The 20,416-nt window shown below is 42.0% G+C and overlaps 1 protein-coding gene and 1 long non-coding RNA gene across 2 annotated transcripts; both read left to right on the forward strand.

Moving 5' to 3' along the window:
• Positions 1–148: 148 nt before the first annotated feature.
• Positions 149–20,391, forward strand: LOC136432644 (retinol dehydrogenase 12-like). The gene is made up of 6 exons (XM_066424070.1): positions 149–319; positions 1,389–1,529; positions 15,307–15,498; positions 15,808–16,086; positions 18,717–18,933; positions 19,772–20,391. The coding sequence occupies exons 1-6, from the start codon at positions 244–246 to the stop codon at positions 19,866–19,868; spliced, it is 1,002 nt and encodes a 333-aa protein (XP_066280167.1). The 5' UTR covers positions 149–243; the 3' UTR covers positions 19,869–20,391.
• Positions 4,599–6,640, forward strand: LOC136432645 (uncharacterized). The gene is made up of 3 exons (XR_010755554.1): positions 4,599–4,988; positions 5,758–5,874; positions 6,359–6,640. It is a non-coding gene; the product is annotated as an uncharacterized lncRNA (long non-coding RNA).
• Positions 20,392–20,416: the final 25 nt, after the last annotated feature.

A 20,416-nucleotide genomic window follows, 5' to 3' on the forward strand; every position in this document is an offset into this window, starting at 1 on the left:
TAAAAAAGACAGTATGTAATCTAAATGTAACGTTACAGATATGCAGAATATACGTTGCAAAATGACGATCATGACCTACATATCCGAAATTTATAGCCGTCTTACTAGTGCCCCGTTGCCGCGAATACCGACTTCTCGCTGGTGCGGTAAGCAATGTTGACCGCATGGACGTTGACCTCCGGGACCGGGTAACCTGCACCGTTCTGTTCAGCATCGTTACTCAATCTAGCATAAACATTCAAGATGGCGGCGAGTCCTGGTGGTGTGGTGGAAACTCTGCAGGCGTGCCCTGCTGTAGTTATCGGAGTAGTTCTGGGAGGTAGGACTACATTTATGAAATAACTCATAATATATTTATGGAATTAAATTAATGGAATTTGTTCTTTTTGTTCCATTCACCTTTTAAAGCTAACATGCGAAGCACATATGGTCCGGGTATTGTGTCGTAGCATGGGGGCCCCTGCAAGGTTTTCGCTGTTGTTCGATATTCTAACTTGGCTAACATTTGAGTGAGCTTTCAACTATCTTTAAAGCTAACTGCAAAACGTGAAATGTTTTAATAACGTAAGTTTTGAACATTCCTGACGGCCGAACTCTGCATACTCCGAGTCTCCGACACTATGATGGAAAATTCCGTTACGCCAGGTAACATTGTGCTACTGTATACGAGTTGCTGAGTCATTGTTTTCTTGTGGGACCAGGTGTTTTTTTCGTGCGGAAATACCGCAAAACTAATCTCCAAGCAGAAGTAGAAACGTTACGATTTTGCCTTATACATCTGCTTGGCCGGATCATATAAAACCACATCAAGTTTTCCTGAGTCCATGATATACCTGCTGCATGTATTATACCGTGCTCATAACACCGAAACATTGCCGAGCAGTCTACAAAGGTAAAAGAAAACAAAACATGATCCGAATACTCCTGGACCAGTTACTCTAATACGCAAATTCGGGTGAAAGGCAATTCCAGCTAGTTGTCCTACATTTACTTGGTTTACTAGGTAATTACCTGTAATAGATAAAAGCAGTCGTTTTAAAGTCACCAAAAAGTTAGAAAATCAGAAGGAAAAATATTGGGATCCGAGTGTATTCCCGACGTGAATTTGCAATTGAACACTAACACAAATGAGGCTCCTAATTTTTTCGTTGTAACTTCATCCAAACCTAGCAAGTAAATTAGAAACTTAAACAAAATATATTTTGTGAGCTCGAGGAAGACTTGGCTGCCTTTTGTTTTGTTTTGTGTTGTTCGATTTTCAATCGATTTTGTGTATACGATGATATAAATGAGTGACGAATCAAACAGACCTATATCACATACATGATAAGTTGTAACAGGATCTAACAGATTGCAACTGATCCATTCTCCATCAATCTACTGTGTAGTGGCCGGAGTGGTGCTTATCAGGAAGTTCTGCGGCGGAGGTGTGTGCCGCAGTAACGCACGACTGGACGGGAAAACAGTCGTCATCACCGGGGCGAACACGGGCATCGGCAAGGAGACGGCACGGGACATCGCCAAGAGAGGTACGCTGTACACATTATCCTAAATAGTACATCCAATAGTAGCTGCACTAATAGCTCCATGGAGCTGGCTCCATGGAGCTAGCTCCATGGAGCAGATTAGTGCAGCCTTGCGGCAAAGTTTTTCTACCTCCATGGAGCTGGCTGGCTCTATGCACTTTCAATGCAAAATCATGGTTAACGTCACCCCTAAGAAAAGTGTAATAAGATTGGCAATGAAAAAGCATTGCCATGGCGACGGTGTAAGGTTTGCTATTGATAAATGTTGGTGGCGTGGTTTGATACTATACGTGTGCACTTTAAATGATAGATTAGATTGTCGAACATCCTGTGACATGGACTTGGTATGGTCGTGATAATTGAGTGGTAGATTTTTATCTCTGACACTTTGTTTTTCCATGATGCTGGACTCTGTATCAGTTACATGTGTTGGGCCTTTTGGGTCTGTTTTCGACAATGACGAGATTTACAGTGAGTATACATCAACGGGGGGTGCCCTAACATGTCACGTTTTTTTTACGCACTCGAACTCACGGCGCTCCATTGCTGGTTGCCAGAGAATGGTCATGTTTTAATGAATGTATTTTGAACACGTTCATCTAAAGAACATACATGGACAAGAAATGTATTCATACTGTTCATGGGCCCTTCACGCTCCGCGTTACATGCGGAAGACGCTGTGAGACATTTTCACGAATGTACCTTCTGATTTAGTGCTACGCCAGATAGTGTGCCTAACTTAGCGCATCGGCTTTTTAGCGAATGCCCACAAACGCCCACTCTGGCGAAGTCCGCGCTGCACAAATCTTATTTTTTTGCTCGGAATATGTTTAGGTTGTGCTCCCATTAGTTGATCCTGAGTTTCAAGTCAATCCATCTATCCGAAGCTAAATAAAGCGAACTTGAAGATTCTTACCTGGCTTTTTAGCGAATGTCCAGCAAAAAAGGCTTTTTACTTTTAGCGAATGCCCACTATATCAGCCAAAATATCGGCCATCGTGACGCGGGCGCTAAATCTAACACCATCAACATGTTCAACAAGTTGTCCCCTGAATGTGTATTCAGTTTTTGTACTGTACACGCCTGTAAAGTCACTTTATTTTACGAAATACACGGCGTGGGAATCCACGGCCCCGGACGTAAAAATCCAATATGGCGGCTCATTTGCATATTTGGGACAGGTTACCAGTGCCGCGAGCCGCGGCGTGTATTTCGTAAAATAAAGTGACTTTACAGGCGTGTACAGCACGGAAACTGAGTACACATTCAGGGGACAACTTGTTGAACATGTTAATGGTGTTAGATTTAGCGCCCGTGTCACGATGGCCGATATTTTGGCTGATATAGTGGGCATTCGCTAAAAAGCCATTTTTGCTGGGCATTCGCTAAAAAGCCAGGTAAGAATCTTCAAGTTCACTTTATTTAACTTCGGATCGATGGATTGACTTGAAACTAAGGATTAATTAATGGGAGCACAACCTGAACATATTCCGAGCAAAAAAAATTAGATTCGTGCAGCGCGGACTTCGCCAGAGTGGGCGTTTGTGGGCATTCGCTAAAAAGCCTGTCTCCTAACTTAGCACGCTTTGGTTATTTTGCTCTCTTCGGAAGTTGGTGATGAAGTTAGGGAAATGTAAATAAGGCTTGAAGTCTGCTATATTCTAGCTTTCTTTTGACCGGAAAATTTTGACTGTGTGCACTTCTCACGTCATGTGAGAAGGGCTATGTCCAGCGCATCCCAGCTCATGTTTTCACGGGAAATAGGCTACTACGCACTGTGCGCGCGGCCCGACGTACGTCTTGCATGCGACCCGACTTACAAAATCATTACGAAAAAACGACACCGCTTACGTCAACAATACTCCGTCTACTTATTGGGAAATATCTTCGCCATCTCTGTATACAGTTTCCTTTTCATAGACGGTACCAATCACATGTTAGAGCGTTACAAATCTGTGCGTTGAATCGTTCCGCCACCTTCGCGGCCCAAAAAATTGCGGGAAAACAACGTCGCCAGACGACAGCGATGTTAACGTTGTTTTCTTTGGTCGGTTTTCTTCTCAACAAACACTTAAAGACCCAATTTTTTGGGGTTTTATGCAGCTATATTTCTTATGTGTATGATAGAAACACAAACCAACAGACAGGCCAATAACTATCATTCCATTATTCATGGAGATAGTGATTTCAACGTGCTTTATCCGTAGCTTCTTGCACGTCTTGAGTTATGCCGGCCAAAATATATACTAGTATATGTGGAAACACAGATGCATACCGGACGCAAAGAATCACAACAAAAATAGGTTGAGGGATGAACAAAGCAATCATTCCTATACAGCCTAGATGCCAGACTGCTTCCAGTACCTGCACTGGCCAGTTAGTTTGTCGTGTCAATGCCAACATGCCCTTAAGGAAAATGTACTAAAGACCCGCTCAGTTAGACCCTCAGTTAAAAGGCGGAACATGTGTTTCCCTCCCTGGCGAAGGTTATAGCTGAAGGGTCGGCATTTGTGTTTTTTTTTTTATTCATTTATTAATCGGCTGAAGAATACACAGGATACAGAGGTGATCCACTCTAGCAAGTATACGTAGCTAATATCCAACATCACATCTGAAGATACAGCATTTGGGTAGTTCGATACAAACAAGCAATATATACAATAAACAATCAATATATAAACAAAGTAATACTAAGTTTTGGAACGTTTGCTAACTACAATATAAGACTGGGTCAAGCCAAAATTTCAGTATTACTGGCGAGTATGGCTATGAACAATTTTGTAGAACATGATCAGCGGGTGAACATGACGACGATCCGAAAGTTTTTCTCGACCTAGTTCAGCAAGGAGCGAAGAATACGAAGACCCCTATACAGCCCCTGAAAGTACAAGAGCGCATTCGTATTCGTATACATATTCGGACTCGTTCTAATCATTGGGAATCACATAAAGTACACCCATGCCATATAATGTCACCATATTCAAGGAGAGGGTGAATAAAGGATTCATAAATAACATCAAGTCTTTGTGTTGACATCTGGCATCCAGCTGGTGGAATTTAAGTATCAGTCCCTCCGGATCTCAGGGCGTAACTTTCTAGAACGCCCACAGCAGGGCGCAACCAATCACCGACAGCTGGGCGTGAACGACAGCAGTGCGCAACCAATCACCGACAGCTGGGCGTGAACGACAGCAGTGCGCAACTAACCACCGACAGCTGGGCGTGAACGACAGTAAGGCGTAGCCAACCACCGACCAACCAACCACGGTAAGGCGGAACCAGGGCAGGGCAAACGACAGTCGATTAATTAATCGCGCTTTTAGGACGCCATATGACCATTTGACCATCAGAAGTTTGATCCATTGTTCAAAACGCTGCGTCGACCTCCACCCGTCCGGAGCCAAGGAAAAGGCCAGGAAGGCGCCCACACCTTCCGTCAGAGACTCAGATAGCGGTCTGAAGGTTAGTGAAGTTCTAGGTCTAAACCTGTTGTACGGCGCATATTTTTCTATACACATAGAACTTGCCGTTTCTATGCTTGATCACTACGTTATTTCGTGGTCTGCATTAATTCTATTGTCCAACATAGTGGTTACAAACGACAAGTCTTCTATAACGTCATGTCTTCACACTGCATGATGGAAAACTGATTTGAATTGTAGCACCCCTGCCCTCCCCCATATACCTCACAATGAGCTCGTTTAGATTTTACGGATTTTGATTTGTGCAAACTTATAAGTACAGTTTGAAAGAGAGAGGATAAGTACCTTATCTTTTCGACATGGAAATGTTTCTTGGAAACTTACAAAGTCACAAATATCCTGTTAAGCTCAGCCGACACAAATATCCCTCACCGGTGAGTTACAGATTTTCCGAACAGTTCAGTTACCCATTAATGTGCATCGATTTAAGTTAAAGTTGCAGGAGTTTTTTTATTTATTTGTGGAGAGGACCATGCCCATGTATAATGAGAAACTTCTAGAAGAAAAATGAACTTTCTACATGTCCAGTTACGGACGTGTTTAGCTTTTGGATCGGAAATGCTTTCAAGTGTTGGGTTGAACAACGTAACCATAGAAAGCATAAGATATATGTCATCTTCCATTTTCCACCGAACATCATAGGAATATTAATCCCTAACACGTTCTGACTTCCAAAAAATAGTTGCATGTCATGTACGAAACTTCTGTACAACCAAAGTTGTGAGTTATTCATCAGCTTGCTTTTTCAGGAGTTACGAGATAATAAGGATAGGAGGATGGAGGAAGGCTGGAGCAGCCAAACCGGGCGACCAATCAGGAGGACAAGTTACATGGAGGCTGTTCAAACAGTTTGCCTGGACAACATGGTTAGTAACATTCATTTCCTTTTCTTTCTTTCCTTGTTTTTTTTTCGATTACGATGAATGGAGAGGGATACAAAACACCTGTACAAGCCTTGTCTACCCCCTCCAAATAAAAGTTCTTGCATGTTAAGTTTCAGTTTCCATATGCATCATAGCAAGCCCACATATTACATAGTCATTATACTCATACTGAATTGAGATGGTTGGTTTAAAAACTGAACTTGGAATGCCCAAGTATTTTGACCAGGTACTTGAAAACCAGACCAAACCCATGTTTGGTTTGGAGTTGGGGAAGAGGGATGGGTGGTGCGTTGGTTTAATCAATTAGATTGTACATTGTATGATAGGGCATGACATTTCAATCATCTAAATAAAACTGATAGACATCCATACATGTTTACATGTTGATTATGGTTGTCATGGAAGGAGGTGATCTAGTCTGTTAACATGTATCAAGGTGTTACTAATCCTACATTGTTTCTTTCAGCTCTGCATGACAATAAAGACAACAGTCATCAGAAAGAGTTGAACTTGAACGGCAGTAACAGCAGCTTTCAAATGCTGTGTATCACCTAACCAACAATCGTGGGGATCAATCTAGTCAGGCTTGACATTCAGTCTATAGTTCCAGAATTTCTGTGGCATGAATGGCCAAGTAAACGATTTGCTACTTGTACACTATTCTACTTTAATGTACAATATGGAAATGTATCTTCCATAACATTGCTTTATTTACTGTTTTAATAAAGTAAAAGAGATAAAAACACAATGTGATTGTCTGTTTCTTTTCCAACGTTGGCGATTTAAATAGTCCCTAACCTGAAGACATATGAGCGGCTTGCAACCGAGTCATTCAATATTTGAAATCATATGTAATAAAATTCAAAGGATTATTGTGTTCAGTTTGTTCTTATTTCAAACAAAATACAACTTATTTAAAACATAAAGTTTTGATATTTCTATTTCCAGTTGTATCTTATCAGAATGTAACGTATTATTCGCTCTTGTAAAAAAGGCTTCTTTAAAAATGTTCAGATCATTGCAACAAGCCCTGGCGAAAGATATAGCTAAAATACTAGTAGATCAACAGACATAACTATCCCTTTACTTCACACATATACCTTTTGACAAATACATGACAAACAAATACTGTGATTAAATTGCCAAATTAAACTGTTTACCATATATGCTACTTTCAAAATTAACACAGGGAGACAGGAAAAGGTAACTTCAAAACAAATTCCCCAGGGAATACTCAACACATTCCAGACATGCCTGTACAATTCTGGGAATTCTTACAGAACGGGCGTAAAGTATACTATTAGGCTCGCCCCTGAGGCGTCGCCAAAAATCTCTATTCGGAAACGCCGCTCTACCGCCACCATGCTCGATAGCTGCTATAACGTGTATCCCAATGCCTCTACGCACTTTCAATGCAAAATCAGGGTTAACGTCACCCCTAAGAAAAGTGTAAAAATCTCTATTCGGAAACGCCGCTCTACCGCCACCATGCTCGATAGCTGCTATAACGTGTATCCCAATGCCTCTACGCACTTTCAATGCAAAATCAGGGTTAACGTCACCCTAAGAAAAGTGTAAAAATCTCTATTCGGAAACGCCGCTCTACCGCCACCATGCTCGATAGCTGCTATAACGTGTATCCCAATGCCTCTACGCACTTTCAATGCAAAATCAGGGTTAACGTCACCCCTAAGAAAAGTGTAAAAATCTCTATTCGGAAACGCCGCTCTACCGCCACCATGCTCGATAGCTGCTATAACGTGTATCCCAATGCCTCTACGCACTTTCAATGCAAAATCAGGGTTAACGTCACTCCTAGGAAAAGTGTAAAAATCTCTATTCGGAAACGCCGCTCTACCGCCACCATGCTCGATAGCTGCTATAACGTGTATCCCAATGCCTCTACGCACTTTCAATGCAAAATCAGGGTTAACGTCACCCCTAAGAAAAGTGTAAAAATCTCTATTCGGAAACGCCGCTCTACCGCCACCATGCTCGATAGCTGCTATAACGTGTATCCCAATGCCTCTACGCACTTTCAATGCAAAATCAGGGTTAACGTCACTCCTAAGAAAAGTGTAAAAATCTCTATTCGGAAACGCCGCTCTACCGCCACCATGCTCGATAGCTGCTATAACGTGTATCCCAATGCCTCTACGCACTTTCAATGCAAAATCAGGGTTAACGTCACTCCTAAGAAAAGTGTAAAAATCTCTATTCGGAAACGCCGCTCTACCGCCACCATGCTCGATAGCTGCTATAACGTGTATCCCAATGCCTCTACGCACTTTCAATGCAAAATCAGGGTTAACGTCACGCCTAAGAAAAGTGTAAAAATCTCTATTCGGAAATGCCGCTCTACCGCCACCATGCTCGATAGCCGCTATAACGTGTATCCCAATGCCTCTACGTACTTTCAATGCAAAATCGGGGTTAACGTCACCCCTAAGAAAAGTGTAAAAATCTCTATTCGGAAACGCCGCTCTACCGCCACCATGCTCGATAGCTGCTATAACGTGTATCCCAATGCCTCTACGCACTTTCAATGCAAAATCAGGGTTAACGTCACCCCTAAGAAAAGTGTAAAAATCTCTATTCGGAAACGCCGCTCTACCGCCACCATGCTCGATAGCTGCTATAACGTGTATCCCAATGCCTCTACGCACTTTCAATGCAAAATCAGGGTTAACGTCACCCCTAAGAAAAGTGTAAAAATCTCTATTCGGAAACGCCGCTCTACCGCCACCATGCTCGATAGCTGCTATAACGTGTATCCCAATGCCTCTACGCACTTTCAATGCAAAATCAGGGTTAACGTCACTCCTAAGAAAAGTGTAAAAATCTCTATTCGGAAACGCCGCTCTACCGCCACCATGCTCGATAGCTGCTATAACGTGTATCCCAATGCCTCTACGCACTTTCAATGCAAAATCAGGGTTAACGTCACGCCTAAGAAAAGTGTAAAAATCTCTATTCGGAAATGCCGCTCTACCGCCACCATGCTCGATAGCCGCTATAACGTGTATCCCAATGCCTCTACGTACTTTCAATGCAAAATCGGGGTTAACGTCACCCCTAAGAAAAGTGTAAAAATCTCTATTCGGAAACGCCGCTCTACCGCCACCATGCTCGATAGCTGCTATAACGTGTATCCCAATGCCTCTACGCACTTTCAATGCAAAATCAGGGTTAACGTCACCCCTAAGAAAAGTGTAAAAATCTCTATTCGGAAACGCCGCTCTACCGCCACCATGCTCGATAGCTGCTATAACGTGTATCCCAATGCCTCTACGCACTTTCAATGCAAAATCAGGGTTAACGTCACCCCTAAGAAAAGTGTAAAAATCTCTATTCGGAAACGCCGCTCTACCGCCACCATGCTCGATAGCTGCTATAACGTGTATCCCAATGCCTCTACGCACTTTCAATGCGAAATCAGGGATAACGTCACCCCTAAGAAAAGTGTAAAAATCTCTATTCGGAAACGCCGCTCTACCGCCACCATGCTCGATAGCTGCTATAACGTGTATCCCAATGCCTCTACGCACTTTCAATGCAAAATCAGGGTTAACGTCTCCCCTAAGAAAAGTGTAAAAATCTCTATTCGGAAACGCCGCTCTACCGCCACCATGCTCGATAGCTGCTATAACGTGTATTCCTATGCCTCTACGCACTTTCAATGCGAAATCAGGGATAACGTCACCCCTAAGAAAAGTGTAAAAATCTCTATTCGGAAATGCCGCTCTACCGCCACCATGCTCGATAGCTGCTATAACGTGAATTCCTATGCCTCTACGCACTTTCAATGCGAAATCAGGGTTAACGTCACCCCTAAGAAAAGTGTAAAAATCTCTATTCGGAAACGCCGCTCTACCGCCACCATGCTCGATAGCTGCTATAACGTGTATCCCAATGCCTCTACGCACTTTCAATGCAAAATCAGGGTTAACGTCACCCCTAAGAAAAGTGTAAAAATCTCTATTCGGAAACGCCGCTCTACCGCCACCATGCTCGATAGCTGCTATAACGTGTATCCCAATGCCTCTACGCACTTTCAATGCGAAATCAGGGTTAACGTCACCCCGAGGAAAAATGTAAAAATCTCTATATGCGAACGCCACTCTACGGCCAACGATTCTTACAGCCTGCTCTAACGTGTTATCCAATGGCTCTACACACTTTCAATGCAAAATCATGGTTAACGTTACCGCTAAGAAAAATGTAAAAACATCTCTACGGAGAACGCTAGCGAACTTACAATGATTACAAGCTGTTGTCGCATGTATTTCCTACGGCTCCACGCACTTTCAATGCAAAATCAAAGCAATGCAACTAGAAAAATTGTATACTATATATTATAGCAAACACATGTTGCGGGGGTCAAAACTTTAACGTAACGTTCGGCAAAAAGTTGGCAAAGTTCAGATAATATTTATGTTATGTTCACTTGCAACATTTTACAAAGGCGCCGCTCGCTTGGGTCGTTCCATGGTACTACTACTAGTAGTATAGTGGGTACCTTTGTTATTGTTCGATTTACGTTTTAACAATTATGTCAGCGTTTTAGATTTTCTGTCTCCAATTTTATCGTACAAAACTAAAGGCGCATAATACTACTTTCGTCAAGTAGGCGTTATTTATAAAACCGTCTTGCTCTCGTTCGTTGTTGGTTTGTTTGAGTGCAAGGAGCCGACAAGTGCCTTTGATCTAACCGCCTTATGCGCCTATAAATAAGAACAAAGAACTCGCGCGGCGGTCCCCTGTTGTCAACATACTACAGGCTGCATTTTGTTTACATCATTATATCCCGTAGAGACTTTCGGGGGCTATTGCCATAGCAACAGCCAGGCGACACATTTTTCACTCCCAGAGAGTACCGTGGGCGTGTCTCACAGCGGACCACCTATAACAGATAATTCGTGCTCTAATGTGTAAATCCAAGGTAAACCACATGGTTCATTTTCATTCAATTAAGACAGTGAAATTGTTGCTTTTACAGTCAGTTAAAAATTTAACTATAACAAACTACATATAGCCCTAATGCTTGTTTGTCAACGCACACGTACAGCATTGACAACAATTTATTTTTGATTTCTCTACACTGTAACGAAACTTGCATGCAATGATGTCCCTAGACCTTGCACCCAGAAATTGCAATATTCTGAAACTGTAATGGAAACTCCGACCCGTGTCACATGCCAGAAATCTAGCCTCCACCAGGCCCTCTTACGGGCGTATGAATCGTAGAATTCGGCAGGAAAAGGAATAATTAGCCAGTAGAGTCAGTCCACAGTGAATATCACATTTCGCCCGTTTAGGACGGAGCCTGCAAGTGAAACCCTGGCGTAGTTAGTCTGGTAGAGACTACCAGAAATCAATCTGCCTGTGTTATCTGGATAGTCAACGCGACAAAGTGGCCTCACTTTCCTCCTATCCGCTTTTTGAAAAAGTCCTGGTAAATGTTAGAGCTACATCGGCTGCCTATGTCATAAAGTTTGCAACATTTTACCAAGGAGGTTAAAGGCGCCGCTCGCTTGGGTCGTTCCGTGGTACTACTAACGGTACTAGTGGGTACCTTTTTTGGCGACGCCTCAGGGGCGAGCCAAATTTTTACTATATTGTGTGCAGATTGCAAGAATTCTAGGAATTGTACAGGAATGTGAAAGTCCATGGGACGATAACTCAAGAATGCCTAGATGTATTGTCTTCATATTTTGTAGGTGGGTAGGTCTGTGGGAGACCTTGTAATGATTGGATTTTGGGCCCCCTAGCGACTTTCTATGGTACTGCAGGGGAACTTTCCCTTTTCAAATCTCGTCTTCTGAACATGCTATAGTCATGATTTTTGAGTGGTGGATAGCTCTTAGCTAGGAAAATATGTCCTGTAGATTTGGACCCCCTAGCGGCTTTTTTTGGAACTGCAGGAGCTGATTTTGACTCAAACTTTGAAAGAGAATAACGCAAGAAGGGGATGACGGATCATCATAATTTTTGATGTGTAGATAGCTTAAGTGATGATTTACATAATCATATGCCAATTATGCAAATCAATATCTGATTTGCATAATTAATGAGGACAGTTAATAAATCAGCTGCATTCTATTACAGGACTCTCAAACACATGACATATGTAACTGAGAAAGAGATAAATATCGATAGATATCAATTATGCAAATTGATACTTAATTTGCATAATTAATGACAAAATACTATAAATCCATAGTGGTAAATGATGGGGATTTCATTTTTGCACCATTTGGAAGTTAAGTAAATGTGGCCACTATTTGACACAAATCTTGCATAGAGGGCCTCATTTACATAATTTATGAGGAAATGGTACGATATCTTTTTTGTGAAAACAAGATTTTCATACATTGGACAACTTGTGTTATTTTCTGGTAGAGAAGGTGATCGACTGATATGATTTATTATGCGAGATCCTTATTTGCATGTGGACTAAAAACGAAAACGTTAACAGGGACCACCGTCGCCATGGCAACATTTTTTTATGTTGCCAATCTTGTTATTGTTCGATTTAGATTTTAAGTTAACAATTATGTCAACATTTAAGATTTTTGTCTCCAATTTCATCGTACAAAAGATAAAGGCGCATGATATTACTCTCGTCAATGAGTTATTATTCATACATGTAGATCTAAAACCTTCTTGCTCTCGTTGGGTGTTTTTGTGTTAGCAAGGAGCCGACAAATGCCTCTGATCTAACCGCCTTCCGCGCCTCCAAATAAGAACAATGAACTCGCGCGGCGGTCCCGTGTATGCACGGCTGCATTTTGTTTACATTATTACATCCAGTAGAGACTTTCGGGGGCCGTTACCATAGCAACAGCCGGGTGACACATTTTTGACTGGCAGAGAGTATCGTGGGCGTGTCTCACAGCAGACCACAGGTTTCATGGTGTGAAAGTTTCTTTTTCACGCCGGCCGCGTTCCGCCCCCGGGCCCTATAATGGGGGCTCTAATTTCTATTTAAACCTCCTTGGTAAACCACAGGGTTCATTTTTATTCAATGACAAAGGACAGTGAAGTTGTTGCTTTCAGTCAGTTAAACAATCAAACTATAACAAACTACATATATCCCTAATGTTTGTTTATCAACGCACACGTACAGCATTAACAACAATTTTAGTTTAGATCGAAATGGAACCTTACGTATAGCGGACCTACCCTGTATAGCGGAGTACCTCGGCTGATTTCTACTATTTTCCCAACGATAGGACGGAGCCTGGTAGAGGCTACTACTGTGGAGATATTCTACATCTGTGGTTTATATACTAGTGCTTAGTCTGAAATGATTACTAATAGCTGATTTCGTGACGCCAACCATAAATTTGACTTGTTTGCAGAGTAACGGGCAATCCTCATTCACCAGGGGGTTAGCAACTGTAATTAGTTACAGGACTGTATTTCCGGCCCGGCGGGTAGTCTCTACCAGACTAACTACGCCAGGGTTTCACTTGCAGGCTCCGTTACAATGCAATACAATAGCCCTGGATACAATGCAACACAACACAACCCTTTCTTTTGCACGTTCACGACAGGCATGTTCGTGCAGGTCTATCCTCTTGTCCCTTTGATTTCAGCAACTTTAGTCTCCCGTCGACCAAACGTGCGGTGACACGAATGCTCAATCTACCTTCCTTCTACCAAGGCACAACCAAAGAAATAAATATTCAGTGTATAAACAAATGAATACATTTTCCTACACGTATTTGTTCTGGTCGCCAAGGTCTTACGAACACCATGACCACCGCATAAAAATGGTGACACCAGCCACGGTAGTCCCTTCTTAGTCTTCTGTAGTCTCTAACGGGACTGCAGCAGGACTCTACGAGCACTGACCTCCAAGGAAGGGTCGCAGAAGAGCTCTAGGGAGTTCCTTCATAGGCTATATGGATTATGGACTAAGGAGACGTGAACCATGTATTGCATTCATTGTGCATGGAGCCGCCAAGTTATGTTTATCGTTCGGTAAAGCCCTCCATGGGGTAGTGATTTTTGTCAAGGTGACGTGAACCATGTATTGCATTAATTGTGCGAGGAGCCGCCAAGTTATATTTATCGTTCTGTAAAGCCCGCCTTGGAGGAGTAATCTCTATTTTCGTGAAGGTGACGTGAACCATGTATTGCATTCATTGTGCGTGGAGCCGCCAAGTTACGTTATGTAAAATCCCTCCATGGAGGAGTAATTTCTATTTTTGTAAAGGTGACGTGAACCATATATACAAATTTTCTTGAGAGTGACGAAAACCATGAGTCTGCATTCATTGTGCGTGGAGCCAGCTCTATGAAGCCCGCTATCGTTAACCAGAACGTATATACATGCGGAGTATTTTTTTTTTCTTGAGTGTGACGTTAACCATGAGTCTGCATTCATTTTGCGTAGAGCCAGCTCTACGGTGCTGGAAAAATGCCGAAGGGTTGTATCAATAGCTCCATGGAGCTAGCTCTAAGGAGCTAAAAGGGATACAAACTTTCTTGAGGGTGACGTGAACCATGAGTCTGCATTCACTGTGCGTGAAGCCAGCTCTATAAAGCTTATTTAACATTAACCAGAGCTATCACTGGCAATACTCCATGGTGGAGTATTAAAAAAAATGGGGGGTGACGCAAACCATGAGTATGCAATCAAAGTGCGTAGAGCCAGCTCTACAAAGCTGGAAAAAGAGCCAGCTCTACGAAGCTGAAAAGCTGCCGTGGGGTTGTACTTTTAGCTCCATGGAGCTAGTTCTATGGAGCTAAAATGTACTACTATGCAAATTCTCTTTAGGGTGACGTGAACCACGTGTCTGCATTCATTGTGCTAGAGCCAGCACTATGAAGCTTGATTTTTTTAGTTAGATTTTTTTTCTTCAAGGTGACGTGAACCATGCATATGTATTTTTCTTGATGGTGACATGAACCATATAAATGCATTCATAGTGCGTAGAGCTGGCTCCATGGAGTTGGAAAAAAATTTGCCGCAGGGCTGTACTAATCGCCTCCATGGAGCTAGCTCCATGGAGCTGGCTCCATGGAGGCGATTAGTACAGCCCCTTGACATAGGATTGACGGAAAACAATTAGTTTGGAACAGATACACACCGAACAGGTATACATTTATTACTGTTCCTGCCAGTAAGAAACAAGTTTTCATCTCAGAAATTGTTTTGATATCAGGTGGGGTCGATGAAAAGGCATAAATGATCAACCAATATAAACATACGTTTTCAGTTTGGGAGGCCCAATCATTTCTACACCAGAGTATACCAACTCGAAGAGATACAAACAAGAGAGAGAGATTGTGGAACGGAGAAGCTTATTGATAAGAAATTAAGTAGCTGCAAGTGCAGCACGCAGAACTTGGTGCATGATTCAGCAAATTATCATCATTCTGTACTTGTCATCAATTCCAAAGGTGCCCGAGTGATCCTCGCCTGTAGGGACCTGACCAAAGCTGAGGCAGCTGCTGCAGAGATTCGCCATGACACCGGAAACGGAAATGTCGTCATAGAGAAGCTGGACTTGGCCTCCCTGAAGTCAGTCCGAGAGTTCGCAGCCAGAGTCAACGCCAAGGAGTCTCGACTGGACATCCTCATCAACAATGCTGGTTAGTGTGATGTGTATATATTTCTATTGCACTTGGTAAAGTTGGGTATAATACAAGAACTCGGACCACTTTAAGCATAGTCGACAACCTCAATGATTGATGGAGTCATCTAAATGGTCCTACAAAACAATCGAATTTGTTTTCCGAACACACGTTGTAACATCGGTGGTTAAACAAAGAGATTAACATTTCCCTACAAACCAACTTTCAATATCTCGATTAATGTGTCCTTTTGAGATATGAGCCACTAGTAGATTTAACGTTAACGTGGAGCACAACATGTCATATTGGCCTTGTACAACATTGCAGGAATCATGACTTGTCCGCAGTGGAAGACGAAGGACGGTTTTGAGATGCAGTTCGGCACGAACCACCTGGGTCACTTCCTCCTCACCAACCTGCTGCTGGACCTGCTGAAGAAGTCCGCGCCCAGCCGGGTCGTTAACGTGTCCTCTTTGGCTCACACGGGGGGTCATATCCACTTCGATGACATCAACTTGGAGAGGAGTTATAATCCCATTAAAGCATATTGTCAGAGCAAGCTGGCCAACGTGCTGTTTACCAAAGAACTGGATCGAAAACTGCAAGGTGATGTGTGGGCGATCATAGTGGTTCTCAAGCTATATCTTGCTTATGTTTCTATAGCAGGACGGTCACTGTACATTATTCATTCTCTTTTATACGTAAGGTGATGTCTTGATACATGTTATATTCCTGCGCAGATGAAGGTTAGGTAGAATGCTATATCATACATGATATTCAAACAGATGGAAGTCACTGATGAAAGTAAATGCTATCTGAAACGTTTGGCTATTTCAGACTTCATCCAGTTGTTTGGATCATTATGTAACTGACAACCTACAGTGTGTCCTTGTGTTTTTATCTCCATGAAAAATGGAGATATAGTTTTGGGTGTGTCTGTGTGTTTGTTTGTCTGTTTGTCTGTCTGTCTGTCTGTTTGTCTGTTTGTTTGTGTTTCCGCACTACTGTAGTCAGCATAACTCAAGAACCTCTTGAGGGATTACGATGATATTTGATATGTGGGCAGGTGTTGTGAAGCCAAAGTTCAAGGTCGATTTTGGGCCCCCTGGTATGTGACCTTGGTACGGCAGCAGAACTTTATTTTTTGTATCTTTTGACCTGGACGTGCTGTGGTTTTGATTTTTGGGTGGCAGATAGCTTGTAATGTAATAAAGAAGTGGTGTAGGTTTAGGCCCCCTAGCAGCTTCCTCTGGAACTGCAGGGGGGGTTTTGTGAAAATCTTCTAAGGAGAATAACTGAACAAAGGAACGACGGATTTCCATGATCTTTAGTATGCAGGTAGCTAAGATAGAGATATAAACAATGAAGTGCAAATTATGCTAATTGGGACTTAATTTGCATAGCTAATGAGGAAAATCTATATTTGCAGTTTTTTCCATTAGGCCACAGCAAGTAAATTTTATGGATGACATCCTCCGCAGACTCCAAAATTAATGAGATAGGGCGAAAAAAAAACAAGGCGGGCAAAAAAAACAAGATTCCTATATTTTCAAATTTTGAGGTCATAAATATTGTTAAACAAGAATTGAGGCGACGAAATAAAAGTATGATATCATGACCAACAGGTCTTTTATTCCTGTATTCAACCAATGAGGTTTCATATATAATATAAAACCTCCTTGATTCAACAGTAAACATGTCCTTGTAGATGTGTATACATCTCAATAGACTAACTACAACAAATGCAGAAAAGAGCTTGTTGTACTATCATCTGAAGCAACTACACTGGATATTCATATGCGATGAAACACCTCGTGTATACAGCTCAATTAACTAAACCCCCCCCCCCCCCATTGTTTATATAATGTCCTTGCTAGAACAAATGCAGAAAACAGCTTGTTATCATACCATCATGGGCAGGAGTCACACTGGGTATTCATATGCAACGAAATACCTTAGACCGTCAACATTAAACTGTTCTTGAAGATGTGCAGCTCAATTAACTAGAACAAACGCAGAAAACAGCTTGTCATACCATCATGGGCTACACTGTGTATTCATATGTACACCTCAACCTCAACGTTTACGACATATTTGCCCATTTTTGGCATGTTGACCACCGTCGGAGGGCAATGAAATTTCTTGTTTTTTATTTCGAAATCAGGCGAAAATTAATGAGCGCGCTGATGTCATCCATAAAAATTACTTGCTGTGGCCTTATCAGACTCTAATACATGTAACGTTTGTAGTTTAAGGTCTCGGACCGGAGTTTTTTTGCGATTTCGTATGTAGGCCGACACCCTTAGGTCGACGGGCTACAATTCCGCCGAGAAAAGTAGAACGGAAAATGTAATCACATGGTCGAAAAGCGGTTTTCTGCTGTTTTCCGATGTATTTATCGGTTTTGTCCGTTGTCCCTTTATTTTGGGTAGAAACCATAATAAAATGTAAATTTGGCATCCGAAAATTATCATTTTTTTACACTTTTTTGATCGAACCTGCTCGGAAAAAACGAGTTTTCCTGGGGTCACGGCATATATGCTGAGAAAGCTTAGTGAATGGTGTCTCTGAAAAATGAAAAAAATAAAAAAGTCATGTGATAACTTTTTCGCAATCTCCGATGACGCAAATTCGGTGAAAATGCATTAAAAACGATGCTATTTGGGTCATCAGGCGAGAAAACCGCATCACCGTTGCCGCGGACTAGTACAAAAAAGGCTTCGATAGCGAACCAACTGCACCGCGCCCAAAAATACTACAACTCACGGGCTTTTCAGAAGATTCAAAATATTCATGCACAGCTAAAACCATCACCAAGCAATCTCGGGCAGAAATCAGGGTGACGACCACGCACTTCCGGCAGATTACCGGGTCATGACCCAACCCCCGGTCACCATTGAACTCCGACCCGGAACCTTATGGAAAGTGGATCATCAACAGATACCAATTATGCAAATAAATTCCTGATTTGCATAATTAATGCAAAAACACCTTAATTCATCTAATTGGAAAATTATAGGACTGTCAATATTGCACTATGTGTTAGATAAAGGTGTTTATGACCAAGCATATATTATGCAAATGTGTAAGTCATTTGCATGAATAGAATTGTTAATGGAGATATGAGGTCGTGGAACTCTTGTTCTATTTGAAATGTTGTTTATTTTCTATTGAACTTTGACACGTTGTTTCTGTGCTGTGTAAGAATTAGTTTTACTTATTCCTTGCCCGAACAGGGACTGGAGTGACGACGTACTCGCTCCACCCGGGCAGCATTCCGTCGGAACTACAGCGTCACCTGGATGCCTCCTACGGCTGGCTGTATTTCTTTCTCAAACCCCTCTTCATCGCCGGCCTGTGGTTCTTTGGGAAGACTCGTCAACAGGGCGCCCAGACCTCCATTCACTGCGCAGTCTCAGAAGGTCTGGAGACTTCTTCTGGACAGTACTTCACGTGAGTTCAAGTTTTACTCAAATTCTGATGTTCATTGCCTCCGTGTAAATTGAGGTATTGTTTCCGTTTTGTAAGTTAGCTTGTTTGCTTGTCTTGGTGTGTGTGCAAGTGTAGGTTTGTTTCTGTTGGTCTGGTTCCAAGGTTTGCCCAGGAGGCGGAAATGTGTAATGATAAAACAGGAGACTTGGTTTGGCGTTGGTTAAGCCCGGGTCCAAAGTTGTTGTCGCAGCTCCAAATCCCACAGAAAAATTCAAACAAAAATTAGCAAGAAATTCACATTAACGAATGAAATAAGAAATTCACTAAAACTCCAGATATTTCACGGAGGTATGTTTTCAAACAATGAACAACTGAGATGCATGAACAACAGTAATATTCTACTTTTTGCTGGTGAGCTTATTCGTCAACCAATTTTAGTCTGTGAAGATCCAAGAATACAGGGAAAAATAACTTCCACCCTCTCTGATGAAAGGCACATATAAAAGACTCAGGGGAATCGCTACCTAACGTTGAAAGGACGAAACATTCAAATCGACGTATACGTGACAGCCAAAACTGCCCAAGAAGACCGCCCAGTGGACCGATAAACTCTGGTCTATGTGAACAGGTGTTCACTGTAGACTTAATACTTCTGTCTATGGGAAAATTATCTAAATTGACTAAGGGACCACCAAAAAGCGGCTAGGTGGTCCTTATGTGGAGGTGGTCACTTGTACAGGGCTGTTGGTGTACATATTGTTCTTGGATGATTATGCCCAATAATGTTTGGTTTTGTCATAAGTAGAACAACTCTAGAACTGAGAGCTGACCACTTATTTGCTTCTTCTGTTTATTTCAGGGACTGCGCTCCGACAGAGCCGATCCCGGAAGCCAAGGACGAAGCAGTTGCAAAAAAACTCTGGGAGCTCAGCGAGAAAATGGTCGGACTGAAGTAAAAATGTTTCTTTTTCTACAAGCCTAAAAAAGAAGTTCTAGCATTGGGTGTTTTTTTTTAAAGAAATAAACATAATTCGGAAAGTAGCACTGATCAAGTTATGTAATCAGATTTCCTATAAAGCTTTAAGACTTTAAAGTAGAATAAAACTGTGTATGGTGGCTCATTGTGTGGTAAGTAATAATTGTAGCGATTCATTTTTCCGATATGAAGTACTAATTGGATAACGAACATTGTAGTTCGCCGCCTACCTGCCTTCATCTTTTATGTTGACCTACAGCGTTAAGTATAGCCAAATATATTATTTATCAAAGCTGGTGTTATGCTAGAGAAAGAAATAGAATTTCCCCAAACGATGTAATCAGGAATTGTGATTCTAAATTTCTCTAAGATGCACTACGTGCAGATGTACATTCTATTGACGTAATTTCTCAATACTGACGATTAAGGATTATTCATGGAAACAATGGCTGCTTAACCAGGAAAATAAAGTGACGTGAACGGACACGGATTTTCATTAAAAAGCTGACCACTGTCATATCTTTAAGT

This window comes from Branchiostoma lanceolatum, chromosome 4, assembly GCF_035083965.1.
Source record: "Branchiostoma lanceolatum isolate klBraLanc5 chromosome 4, klBraLanc5.hap2, whole genome shotgun sequence".
In the NCBI taxonomy this organism is placed as follows: Eukaryota; Metazoa; Chordata; class Leptocardii; order Amphioxiformes; family Branchiostomatidae; genus Branchiostoma; species Branchiostoma lanceolatum.